Raw genomic sequence first — 14,480 nt, forward strand, 5'->3', positions numbered from 1 at the left:
CATTCAGGCATGCTACCTTGGTTTTCTTAGGTACAGGGATATTAATGGATGGTTTGAAACAAGAGGGTATTACGTGCTGGGAGAGGGAGAGATTAAAAATGTCCATAAACACACCAGCCAGCTGTTCAGCACACACTTTAAGGACGTGTTCTGGGATGCCATCTGGCCCCGCTGCCTTGGAAATGAAAAAGGAATTGTTTCTTTCAGTATCATCTGGTTCACCCTTCACTCCCCAAAAGGCATTTAGACAGGTACACACATCAGAAAGATATGAATGTGTTGTGCAGAATGGTCTACTTCTGGTCTGTAAACCTCTGTGACTCTATGTATACAGTATTATCCCATACAACTGCAAGAGATGCCACATCTCCTCTTCTAGTACTTCCCTTTCTGCTGCACATGATTTCAGCCTTCTTCTTGAGTTGACACAGTGGCAAGTAGAACTGCTGCCTCACAATTCCAATGAGCCAGGTTGAATCCATGCATTGGGGTTAGCGTCAGCTCCTGTCTGTATAGGATTTGCCCTTTGACTGTGTGTGTTTCTCCTGAGTGTTCTGGATTCCTTCCAAACCCTAAACATCTACAGATTGATTGGTTAATTGTCCGTTACCAATGGTCCGTAAAGTGGAACTGAGTGGAAAAATCAGCTTTAGACAGCATGATGCTACCAGAAGCATTGTAAATGTAGAAACATTTTTATTTAAAAAAATAAAGGATGTGCACATGAAAAGTTATGTCTATAATGGCTATGGGCCAAGTCAGGAAGGGGGATTCAGGTAACTAGTTGTTCATTTCCTATTGCCATGGACACGATAGATTAAACGGTATCTTCCAGTCTCATATAATTCAATGTAAAATGCAAAAACAAAACTAGCAGCATCAGCACACAAATAATCACCATTGTCTCCTTATCAGTAGAGGTTTCCTGAAGTGCAAAACCTGAAGAAATAAAAAGGTAGTCACTTCCCTGAGGATGTTCCCAACAGAGAGTCACTCAGATGAAGAAGTATTTTTTTAATTTGATTTTTTTACTTAAATTTCTAACGTTACTAAAAAATAAAATATATTTTTTCATTAATAATAATAAAAACATAATGTATCAATCATGCAGAACACCTTGAACACCATACCTCCAAATCTCTTTGGTTAATAAAGCCCTTGCATTCTCGGTCACAGATCAAGAAAAATTCCTGAGCTTTCTTTGTCAGATCCACTTCAGCCCTCTTCCAGTCAACCGCCGAAACACTGTCTTCATCTTCAATTGTTGTCTCTCCCAAGGGAACTTTGGCAAAAGCTGCCATGATTCAATTCCAAAAGGTCAGGCCACTTCAAATTCTTGGACTTGTTCTACACCCTACTTTATAGGTCCCTTAATTCACCCGTGGCACCTGAAAAAGGAAAACAAATTCTTTGTAAGTCTTAGTAAGTTCATTGATAAATTAGATTTTAGTAAGTAAACCCAAAATAAATGTTAAATAATTGTAACAACATAAATGAAAAGAGGTTAATAAATATCACAATGGCAGGGCTTTTCAAAGAACAGTAAACTGTGCTAGTACAATGGAATAACTATTGCAGGACAACTGGCTTGCCTTATTTATCAGAACTGCAAATTATTGATTGGTTTGTTTTTGTTATATTTACTGAAATACAATAAGAAGCTTTTGTTTCCATGCCATTGATACAAAAGTTGGCGTGTTGTGGATAGTCTGGAGGGTTGTCAGAGGTTACAATGGGACATCGATGGGACGCAGAACAGGGCTGAGAAGTGGCATATACAGTTCAACACAGATAAGTGTGAAGAGGTTGATTTCAATAGGTCAAATATGATGGCAGAATAAAGTATTAATGATAAGACTCTTGGCAGTGTGGAGGATCAGAGGGATCTTGGGGTCCGAGTCCATAGGATGCTCAAAGCAGCTGCGCAGGTTGATTCTGTGTTTAAGAAGCTGTATGGTGTATTGGGTTTCATCAATCGTGGAATTGAATTTAAGAGCTGAGAGGTAATGTTGCAGCTATAAAGGACCCTGGTTAGACCCCACTTGGAGTACTATGCTCAATTCTGGTCACCTCACTACAGGAAGGATATGGAAGCCATAGAAAGGGTGCAGAGGAGATTTACAAGTATGTTGCCTGGATTGGGGAGCATGCCTTATGAGAATAGGTTGAGTGAACTCGGCCTTTTCTCCTTGCAGTGATGGAGGATGAAAGGTGACCTGATAGAGGTGTACAAGATGATGAGTGGCATTGATCATGTGGATAATCAGAGGCTTTTTCCCAGGGCTGAAATGGTTGCCATAAGACAACACAGGTTTAAGGTGCTGGGGAGTAGGTACAGAGGAAATGTCAGGGGTAAGTTTTTTTCACTCAGAGAGTGGTGATTGCATGGAATGGGCTGCCTGCAACGGTGGTGGAGGCGGATACGGTGCGGTCTATTAAGAGACTTTTCTATAGGTACATGGAGCTTAGAAAAATAGAGGGATATAGGTAAGCCTAGTAATTTCTAAGGTAGGGACATGTTCGGCACAACTTTGTGGGCAGAAGGGCCTGTATTGTGCTGTAGATTTTCTATGTTTCTATGTCCATAGGACATTCAAAGCTGCTGCACAGGTTGACACTGTTGTTAAGAAAACGTATGGTGTTGGCCTTCATCAACTGTGGGATTGAGTTTGAGAGCTGTGAAGTAATGTTACAGCTATATAAGACCTTAGTTAGACTCCACTTGGAGTACTGTATTCAGTTCTGGTCATCTCACTACAGGAAGGATGTGGATGCTATAGAGAGAGTGCAGAGGAGATTTGCAAGGACGTTGCCTGGATTGGGGAGCATGCCTTATGAGAATAGGTTGAGTGAACTTGGCCTTTTCTCCTTGAGGCGACTGAGGACGAGAGATGATCTACGAGAAATATGTGAGATGATGAAAAGCATTAATAATGTGGATAGCTAGAGGCTTTTTCACAGGGCTGAAATGGCTAACACAAGGGGGCATTGTTTTAAGGTGCTTGGAAATAGATACAAGGAGGCTATCAGAGGTAAATTTTTCACACAGAGAGTGGCGAGTGCATGGAATGCTCTGCCAGCGAAGGTGGTAGAGGCGGATACAATAGGGTCTTTTAAGAGACTCTTAGATAGGTACATGGACTTAGAAAAATAGAGGGCTATGCAGTAGGGAAATCCTAGGCAGCCTCTAGAGTAGGTTACATGGGCAGCACAACATTGTGGGCCAAAGGGCCTGTATTGTGTTGTAGATTTAAGTTCTATGTTCTATCCAGATAGATTGTTCAAAACATAAGTACATTAGGTGCTTGGGAGTAGGTATAGACGAGATGTCGAGGGTAAGGTTTTTTTTAACTCAGAGAGTGGTGAGTGCATGGAATGGGCTGCCGGCAACAGTGGTGGAAGCAGATACGGTACGGTCTTTTAAGAGACTTTTGGATAGGTAAATGGAGCTTAGAAAAACAGAGGGCTATAGGTAACCCTAGTAATTTCTAAGGTAGGGACATGTTTGGCACAACTTTGTGGGCTGAAGAGCCTGTATTGTGCTGTAGATTTTCTATGTTTCTATGTTTCTACATCAAGGTCATATTGAAAGTCCACAATAACTGAATCCTGTAAAATGTTACAGAGCCAGTTTAGTGAAGATGAACAAGAAGGTGCAAGGGCCACACTGAGGGAGATTGAGAGATCAGGAGTTCATCTTTATCATAAAAGAGCTCCATTCAAGTATTATAAGAGTGAGCTGGAAGCTGCCCTTGAACCTGGTGATGCATATAACCATATAACAATCACAACACGGAAACAGGCCATCTCGGCCCTCCTAGTCTGTGCCGAACTCTTAATCTCACCTAATCCCACCTACCCGCACTCAGCCCATAACCCTCCACTCCTTTCCTGTCCATATACCTAACCAATTTTACCTTAAATGACACAGCTGAACTGGCCTCTACTACTACAGAAAGCTCATTCCACACAGCTATCACTCTCTGAGTAAAGAAATACCCCCTCGTGTTTCCCTTAAACTTCTGCCCCCTAACTCTCAAATCATGACCTCTCGTTTGAATTGTTCTCAGGTTTTTGTTATCATTTTCCCCAAAAGAGGAGAGAACAGAGAATGACCAGGGTGCGAGAGACCTTTATGTTGGCAGCTTTCCTGAGCCAGCAGGAAGTGTAGATAGACTCCATGGAGGGGAGCAAATCAGAAACACAAGAGATTCTGCAGATGCTGGAAGTTTTGAGTATTCCCCTCCATAGATGCTGCTTCACTTGCCGAGTTAGAATTAGAATTCGGATTTATTTAAATCTTTCATCTATCCCACAACATGAGGGAAATATATCTTTGTGTTATGAATCCATTGCAATGTAGAGACATGTGAATTTAAAAGTCTAATGGCTTGTAGAAAAAAGCTGTCCTGTAGCCTGTTGGGCTTGGCTTTAATACCCGAGTAGTGTTTGTCAGACAGAAGTAGCTGAAGCAGTTTATGGTTGGGGTGACTGGTGTCCCTGAGGATCTTCCAAGCCTTCTTTCCACACCAGCTGCTATAAATGTCCTCAATGGAGGGAAGTTCACGCCCACAGATGCACTGGGCTGTCCGTACCACTCTCTGCAGTGCCCAGCAATCAAGGTTGGTGCAATTCCTGTACCAGGTGGTGATACAGCCAGTCAGTATGCTCTCAATGGTGCCCCTATAGAAGGTCTTGAGGTTTTGGGGGCCCGTGCCAACTTCTTCAGTCGCCTGAGGTGGAAGAGAACCTGTTGTGCTTTTTTTGCCACAAAGCCGGTGTGTACAGTCCAGGTGGGATCATCGGTAATGTGCATACCGAGGAACTTGAAACTACTCACCCTCTCAACCGCACACCCATTGGGCTGAGCCTGTCTCTGTTTATCCTGTATTCCACAATCAGCTCTTTTGTTGTTTGGACATCGAGGGAGAAGGTTGTTATCCTGGCACCACTGTGTCAGGGTATCAACGTCTCCTCTGTAGGCTGTCTCATTACCACTAGAGATAAGGCCAATCAAAGTTGTGTCATCTACCAATTTGATCAGCAGATTGGAGCTATGTGTGACAGTACAGTCGTGGGTGTAAAGGGAGTAGAGAAGGGGACTCAGAACACAACTCTGGGAGGGGGCAGCTGTGTTGAGAGTCAGAGGGACAGAGCTGATGAAGCCCATCCTTAACACCTGTCTGTGTTAAGTCTAGTCTGATAGCAAGTCTAGGATCCAGGTGCACAAGGTGGGGTGCAGGCCGAGTTCTCTGTGTTTCCTATCAAGTCTGCAGGGAATTATGGTGTTGAATGCTGAACTGTAGTCTAGGAACAGCATTCTAATGAATGCATCTCTCTTCTCCGGGTGAGTAAGGATGGCGTGTAGTTCTGTGGCTATAACATCATCGGTAGACCAGTTCCATCAGTAGGCAAATTGTAGGGGTCCAGTGTGGGTGGTAGCATGTTGCATGATGTAGTTTCTAACCAGCCTCTCAAAGCATTTGCTTATACTTGAGGTGACTGTGACAGGGCGCCAATCGTTCAAGTATTCCATCTTGGTTTTCTCCAGCAGTTTTGTCCACAGCTGAGAAGATGATTTTCATGATTCACTGAGCTGTGCTCATGACTATCTGCAATTTCTGGCAGTCCTAGGTAAAGCATACAGACTTCAATGGAGGGTCAATGGGGCAGCATATTCCAAGCACCTACCACTCAAGTAAACAACTTGCCTCATGAATCTTCTTTAATGTTTTTCTCTCTCACCTTAAACCTATATCCTAAATGGTAGTACTTGTATTTACCATTTCCACCCAGGGATAAAGATTCTGACAGCTGTCTCTTTCTATGCCTCTCATAATTTTATAAACTTTACTCAGGGTGGCCCTTAGTTTCCAACACTCCAGAGAAAACATTTCAAATATGACCAACTTCTCCTTCTAGCTGATACACTTCAATCCAGTTATCAAACTGGAAAACCTCTTCTGCATCTTCTCTAAAGCCTCCACATGCTCCCTTTAAAGGGCGACCAGAATTGCACACAATACTGCAAGTGTGACCTAATCAAAGCTTTATACAGCTGTTATTTAAATGGTGAAAGATTGCAGCATGCTGTTGTGTAGAGGGACTTGGGCGTGCTTGTTCATGAATCGCAAAAAGTTGGCTTGCAGGAACAACAGGTTATTAAGAAGGCAAACGGAATGTTGGCCTTTATTGCTAGAGGGATTGAATTCAAGAGTATGGAGGTCATGCTGCAACTATACAGGGTACTGGTGAGGCCACACCTGGAGCACTGTGTGCAATTCTGGTCTCCATACTTGAGGAAGGATATACTGGGTTTGGAGGCAGTGCAGAGGAGGTTCACCAGGTTGATTCCAGGGATGAAGGGGTTAACCTATTAGGAGAGATTGAGTCACCTGGGACTATACTCTCTGGAATTCAGAAGAATGAGAAGGGATCTTATAGAAACATACCTATCTCTTTCAGAAGTTTGTAAGATAGAAGTAGGAAAGGTGTTTCCATTAGTAGGTGAGACTAGAACTAGGGGACATTGCCTCAAGATTCAGGGGAGAAGATTTAGGATGGAGATGAGGAGAATTTGTAGAATTCTCTGCCCGGGGAAGCAGTTGAGGCTTCTTCATTAAATATGCTTAAGGTACAGTTAGATAGGTTTTATTTTTTCCACAGTAAGGGAAAAGGCAGGTAGATGGAGCTGAGTTTACAGACGGATCAACCATGATCTTATTGAATGGTGGGGCAAGCTCAAGGGGCCAGATGGCCTACTCCTGCTCCTATTTCTTATGTTCTTATGTTATATTACTTTTCAAATTTTATACTCACCATTCTGACCAATGGAGGGATACCTTCTTTACCTCTGTATCTACTTGTGTTGCCACTCTCAAGGAGCTGTGGACTTGTATCCAAAGATCCCTCCATACATTCATATTCCTTAGAGTTTTGCCATTTACTGTATGCCTTCCTCTTGCATTTGACTCCCCAAAATTCAGTAACACATACTTATCCGGTTAAACTGGTCAAATACAGTTCTTCAACCACTTGTTTTTAATCTACAGTATTGCTGTTTTTGCACATTAAAAAAAATCTATTCAATATAATTGATTTATTTGTTTATTGATTGTTATTATTATTTTTTTGTCTCTGCTAGATTATATACTGCATTGAACTGCAGCTGCTAAATTAACAAATTTCACGACACATGCTGGTGATAATAAATCTGATTCTGATTTTCAAGTGATCTGTATCTTGCAGAATCCTTTTACAACTTTTCTACAACTTCGCAAATTATCTTGCCAACTGCAAATCATCCAGGTTATCACAAGCAACAAAGTGCAAAATTCGAAGTAAATATATTATTGATGCGTATGTCACAAAATACTAGAGATTTGTTTCAGACATTCACAGTAGAGCAAAGTATAATAGAATTAATTAAAAACTACATAAATTGACAAGTTTTGCAAATACAAAATGAAACACTAATATAAATCAATAAATAAAACTGAGAACGTGAGTTGTAGAGTCCTTGAAAATGAATCTAAAAGTTGTCTTCAATGATCAGTTCAGTATGGTGGTGAGTCAAGATGTTCATGCTGGTTCAAGGGACTGAAGGTTGAAGTAACAGGTTCTGACCACGATGGTATGGGATCTAAGGCTCCTGTACTTTATTTCGGATGCCAGCAGCAAGAAGAGAGTATGACCTGGATGGTGGGGTTTCTTGATGATGGATGCTGCTTTCTTGTGGCAGCACTCTTTGTGAATGTATTCAAAGGTGGGGAACACTTTTCCTGTGCTGAACTAGGCTGTATCCACCAAGGCTTTTCTGTTCTTGGGCATTGGTGTTTCCAGTCCAGACCATAGAACATTACAGCACAGTACAGGCCCTTCGGCTCTCCATGTTGTGCTGACCCATATAATCCTTTAAAAAAGTACTAAATCCACACTACCCCTTAACCCTCCATTTTTCTTTCATCCATGTGCCTGTCCAAGAGGCTCTTAAATACCCCTAATGTTTTAGCCTCCACCACCATCCCTGGCAAGTCACTCCAGGCACTCACAACCCTCTGTGTAGTTAAAAAAAAACAACTTACCCCTGATGTCTCCTCTAAACTTCTCTCCCTTAATTTTGTACATATGCCTTCTGGTGTTTGCTATTGGTGCCCTGGGAAACAGGTAATGACTATACACCCTATCTATGCCTCTCATAATCTTGTAGACCTCTATCAAGTTCCCTCTCATTCTTCTACGCTCCAAAGAGAAAAGTCCCAGCTCTGCTAACCTTGCTTCATATGACTTGTTCTCCAAACCAGGCAACATCCTGGTAAACCTCCTCTGAACCCTCTCCATCGCTTCCACATCCTTCCTATAATGAGGTGACCAGAATTGGACACAATACTCTAAGTGCGGTCTCACCAGAGATTGCAACATGACCTCTCTACTCTTTAACTCAATCCCCCTGTTAATGAAGCCTAGCATCCCATAGGCCTTCTTAACTACCCTATCAACCTGTGCAGCGACCTTGAGGGATGTATGGATTTGAAACCCAAGGTCCCTATGTTCATCCACACTCTTAAGTAACTGACCATGTTGCAACCAGTCAGGATACTCTCCAATGTGCATCTACAGAAGTTTATCAGTGTCTTTAATGACATGTGAACAGGTCCTAGCTCTGATCCTTGTACAACACCACTGGTCACAAACCTTTTTTTTAAATCAAAGAGCCAACCCTCCACCACAATTCTGTCTTCCATCGGCAAGCTGTTTTGGATGTAACTTACCAAGTCACATAGATCCTATGTGACCTAATCTTTTGACCCAGCCTACCCATGAGGAACTTCCTTGTTAAATCCTTTACTAAAATCCATATAGACAACATCCATTTTCTGACCTCATCAATCTCCTTTGTCACCTCCTCAAAAATCTCAGGAGCTGGGTAGAGTAAAATGCTACCATTGGATGAATCCATATCTGCTATGTGGGAGGTGTTTTAGGGCCTGATGGTTAGAATTGAGAACCAACACGCTCCTGAGAGGAAGGCAAGTGAGGATGGTGAGTTTTGGAAGCTTCAGGTGATGAAAAATATTGAAAAGCTTTACATCAGTGATAATTACTGGAGAAGATTCCAGGTGAATGGATACACTTTTATCTAAAAAAAACAAATACATTACAGATAGTCAGCAAGACTTTGTGTGGAGCAAGTGATGTTTTACACTTTTTTTTTGATGAAATAACCAAAGTGATTAATGAGGGTAAAACAATGAAAGTTAGATGCATGAATTTTAGTAGCTCTTCCAAAAAGCGCTAATGCTAAGGAGGCACTCTGTGAACTGTATCGGGCTATTAGCGAAATGCAGAACCACACCCCGATGGACGGCTTATTGGCGCTGGAGATTTTAACCACACGAACCTCAAGTCAGTGCTCCCAAATTCCATCAGAATGTGGACTTTGCAATGAGAGGGCAGAACAAGCTGGACCTTGTTTATACAAATATACCCTGCGTGTACCTGGCAGTGCCCCACCCCCACCTCAGTTACTCAGACCACATCTCTGTTATGCTAATCCCAGCATACAGACCGCTCGCCAGACACTCCAGACCAGTTCTGAAGCAGATGAAAACCTGGCCAGCAGGAGCCATCTCTGCTCTTCAAGACTGCTTTGAGCACACTAACTGGCACACATTCAGGGAGGCTGCAACCGATGGCAACTCTACCAACTTAGAGGAGTACACGACATCAGTGACTAGCTATATCAGCAAGTGCATCGATGACGTCACTGTGTCCAAGACCATCACTACACGCACTAACCAGAAGCCATGGATGACCGCGGAGGTGGGTGCGCTGCTGAGGACCCATGACTCCGCCTTCAGAGCAGGTGACAAGGCAACCTAACAACGGCAAGGGCCAAACTGTCCTGAGCCATCAGAGACAAAGCGTGCACACACCCAGTGCATCCACAGCCACTTCTAGGATAGAGGGGACACACGGTGCGTGTGGAATGGCATTCAGGATATCACCAACTACAGGACAACATCACCTGCCTGTGCTGGTGATGCCTCCCTCCCAGATGCGTTGAACAACTTCTACACTCGTTTTGAGGCAGAAAATGATGTGGTGGCAAGGAAGACCACTCCTCCTCCCAATGACCGGGTGCTGTGCCTTACTGTGGCCAATGTGAGGAAAACTGTATGCAGGGTCAACCCACGGAAGGCTGCTGGGCTAGACAATATTACTGGCAGAGTGCTCAGAGGATGTGCAGACCAGCTGGCAGATGTTCTCACTGACATCTTCAACATCTCCGAGCAGCACCACCATTCCAACGTACTTCAAGGCCGTTACCATCGTCTCCATGCCGAAGAAATCTTCAGTGTCCTGCCTCAATGAGTACCATCCCATTGCACTCACATCCATCATCATGAAGTGTTTCGAGAGGCTCGTCATGAGGCTGTTACGAACCCCGTAACTGGGTCACTTACCAGCAAAGATAGAGAGGTCCGTTGAAGTCTGATGATACTATTTTTAACAGTATTTATTAGTAAAAATACACAAAAATAATATGTACAAATATACAGATAATATACATCGTCAATACTAATCTAAAAGTGCGGGTATAATAATAATCAATAAGAAATAAGCTCTATCGTTGTCTAGGGGATAATGTATTGTCCGATGGAAATATAAAGTTCACTCAGTTCATGCAGGCTGCAGCCTTTGTGGACCGCTGGGTTGCAATGGTTGGAGAGAGAGAGAGAGAGAGAGAGAGATTTGGGAGAAAAACTTGCCGGCTTTCCTTTTATGATTTCGATCCGTCAGGAGTCCCGTTGGTGTGGCCATTCACTTGTGGCCTCTCCTTTAGCTAAGCCATTCTTCCATGATGAGCCCGCCACCCTGGCAAGGGAGGACGCACACGAGCTCCCACCGGCCATCACTATTAAACGCTGTCACGGGATTTCTAGTGTTTCTCCTGGTGCGTCTCAAGGGGTTGTTCCCCAGACCCTTTTTTATCCTTACTCACGGGGTCTCAGATGTCAATCAAGTTGGGATGATGCAATCCCTCAACCAGACCACTCTGGTTGTCCCCTGAGGGGTTTCAATGAATAGTACAGTACTCAATACACAATTCTGTCTCCAAGGGTCAATGGCTGTTATTGGTGGTTCCGTTTCGCTGAGGTCAGGACACATTCCAAATCTTGTGTATTCTGGACATCTCTCTCTCATTTCCTGGGTCCCAGACCTGAATTAACAGCGATCTTGCAATTCTCAAAAAGGAGGGGGGGCGACTCTGTACCCTTCGGCCCCTCAGAGTTGCGTCACATTCGTAACAAGGCACATAAAGACCCTGCTGCCCCCCTCCCTGGACCCCCCGCAGTTCGTGTATTGTCCCAACCGTTCAACAGACGACACCATTGCCACCACCCTCCACCTGGCTCTCACCCATCTGGACAAAAAAAGACATACACGTTCGAATGCTGTTCATAGACTTCAGTTCAGCATTCAGCACAATCATTCCTCAGCACCTGATTGGAAAGCTGAAACTGCTGTGCCTGAACACCTCCCTCTGCAACTGGATCCTAGACTTCGTTACTGGGAGATCTCAGTCAATCTGGATCAGGAGCAGCATCTCCAATGCCATCAAACTGAGCACGGGGCCCCCCAGGGCTGTGTGCTCAGTCCACGGCTGTTCCCTATGCTGACCCACGACTGTGCAGCAATAAACTTCTTGAATCACATCATCAAGTTTGCCAATGACACGACCGTGGTGGGTCTCATCAGCAAGAACTAAAAATCAGCATTCAGAGATGAGGTGCAGTGGCTAACAGACTGGTGCAGAGCCAACAACCTGTCTCTGAATGTGAACAAAACAAAAGATATGGTTGTTGACTTCAGGAGAGCATGGAGCGACCACTCTCCTCTGAACGTTGACAGCTCCTCCGTTGAAATCATTAAGAGCACCAAATTTCTTGGTGTTCACCTGGCAGAGAATCTCACCTGGTCCCTCAACACCAGCTCCATAGACAAGAAAGCCCAGCGGTGTCTCTACTTTCAGTGAACGCTGAGAAAAGTCCATCTCCCACCCCCCCATGCTTACCATATTCTACAGAGGATGTATCGAGAGCATCCTGAGCAGCTGCATCACTGCCTGGTTCAGGAATTGCATCGTCTCGGATCGCAAGACCCTGCAGCGGATAATGAGGTCAACTGAGAAGATCATCAGGGTCTCTCTTCCTGCTATTACAGATATTTACACAACACGCTGCACCCGCAAATCTAACAGCATTGTGAAGAACCCCACGCACCCCTCACACAAACTCTTCTCCCTCCTGCCATCTGGCAAAAGGTACTGAAGCATTCAGGCTCTCACGACCAGACTGTGCAACAATCTCTTCCCCCAAGCCATCAGACTCCTCATTACTCAGAGTCTAGACTGACATCTACATCATTTATTATTACATTGAAATTTGTCCTCTACTGTGCCTATTGTCTTGTTTATTAATTATTGTACTGCCCTGCACTGTTTTGTGCACTTTATGTAGTCCTGTGCAGGTCTGTAGTCTAGTGCAGTTTTTATGTTGTTTTACGTAGTCTACTGCAGCCTTGTGCTCTCTCACATAGTCTAGTGTAGTTTTGTGTTGTTTCATGTAGCACCAGGGTACTGGAGGAACATTGTTACATTTTTACAGTCTACTGTACCAGCAGTCTATGGTCAAAATAACAATAAACTTGACCTGAAGATAGATCCTGGTAGTCTGATTAAGGCACGTGAAGAAAAGACTGATTAGATTATCTGTTGCATATGCATCAAAACCTACACTGAAATTAGTTATTTGCATCAACTCAAATCAGCAAGAATTGTGCTGGACATCCCACAAGTGTCCCCACATTTCTGGTACCAACAAAGCATGCCTACAACTTACCAATCCTACCCGCACATCTTCTGGAATGTGGGAAAAACTGGAGCACCCGGAGTAAACCCACAGAGTCACAGGAACAACATACAAACTCCTTACAGACAGCAGCAGGAATTGAACCCTAATCTTGCAGCTGGTGCTAGAAAGTGTAAATCTAACAGCTATGCTACTGTGACACCCATGGAGACTTGATAATTAGAATTTAGACTTGACTTGTTGATAGAACATAGTGTTGGAATAGATAATAGGTGCAGGAGTAGGCCATTTGGCCCTTCAAGCCAGCACCGCCATTCAATGTGATCATAGCTGATCATCCACAATCAGTACCCCGTTCCTGCCTTCTCCCTATATCCCTTGACTCCGCTATCTTTAAGAGCTCTACCTAACTCTTTCTTGAAAGCATCCAGAGAATTGGCCTCCACTGCCTTCTGAGGCAGAGCATTCCACAGATCCACAACTCTCTGGGTGAAAAAGATTTTCCTCAACTCCGTTCTAAATGGCCTACCCCTTATTCTTAAACTGTGGCCTCTGGTTCTGGACTCCCCCAACATCAGGATCATGTCTCCTGCCTCTAATGTGTCCAATCCCTGAATACTCTTATATGATTCAATCAGATCCCCTCTCATCCTTCTAAATTCCAGTGTATACAAGCCCAGCTGCTCCAGTCTATTAACATATGACAGTCCCGCCATCCCAGGAATTAACCTTGTGAACCTACGCTGCACTCCCTCAATAGCAAGAATGTCCTTCCTCAAATTTGGAGACCAAAACTGCACCCAATACTCTAGGTATGATTTCAACAGGCCCTGTACAACTGCAGAAGGACCTCTTTGCTCCTATACTCAACTCCCCTTATTATGAAGGCCAAAGTGCCATTAGCTTTCTTCACTGCCTGCTATATCTGCATGCTTACTTTCAGTGACTGATGAACAAGGACACCTAGGTCTCGCTGTACTTCCCCTTTCCCTAACTTGACACCAGATAGTAATCTGCCTTCCTGTTCTTGCCACCAAAGTAGATAACCTCACATTTAACCACATTAAACTGCATCTGCCCACCCACCCAACCTGTCCAAGTCACCCTGCATTCTCATAACATCCTCCTCACATTTCACACTGCCACCCAGCTTTGTGTCATCTGCAAATTTGCTAATGTTACTTTTAATCCCTTCATCTAAATCATTACTTATTACTCATTATTTACAAATCATTGTAAATAGCTGTGGTCCCAGCACCGAGCCTTGCAGTACCCCACTAGTCACTGCCTGCCATTCTGAAAGGGACCTGTTAATCCCTACTCTTTGTTTCCTGTCTGCCAACCAATTATCTATCCATGTTAGTACCCTACGCCCAATACCATGTGTTCTAATTTTGCCCACTAATCTCCTATGTGGGACCTTATCAAAGGCTTTCTGAAAGTCCAGGTACACTATATCCACTGGCTCTCCCTTGTCCATTTTCATAATTACATCCTCAATAAATTCTAGAAGATTAGTCAGGCATGATTTCCCCTTCGTAAATCCATGCTGACTCGGACTGACCCTGTTATTGCGATCCAAATGTGCTGCTATTTCATCTTTTA

At 43.7% G+C, this 14,480-nt stretch overlaps 1 protein-coding gene across 1 annotated transcript in view; it reads right to left on the reverse strand.

The window, feature by feature from the left end:
- cracr2aa (calcium release activated channel regulator 2Aa) overlaps positions 1–1,301 on the reverse strand; it is a 124,483-nt gene extending 123,182 nt beyond the window's left edge. The window contains exon 1 of the mRNA XM_059978606.1: positions 1,131–1,301. Within this exon, the coding sequence (XP_059834589.1) occupies positions 1,131–1,301 (171 nt within the window). The remainder of the gene's footprint in view (positions 1–1,130) is intronic.
- Positions 1,302–14,480: the final 13,179 nt, after the last annotated feature.

This window comes from Hypanus sabinus, chromosome 8 (assembly GCF_030144855.1).
Source record: "Hypanus sabinus isolate sHypSab1 chromosome 8, sHypSab1.hap1, whole genome shotgun sequence".
Taxonomy (NCBI): Eukaryota; Metazoa; Chordata; class Chondrichthyes; order Myliobatiformes; family Dasyatidae; genus Hypanus; species Hypanus sabinus.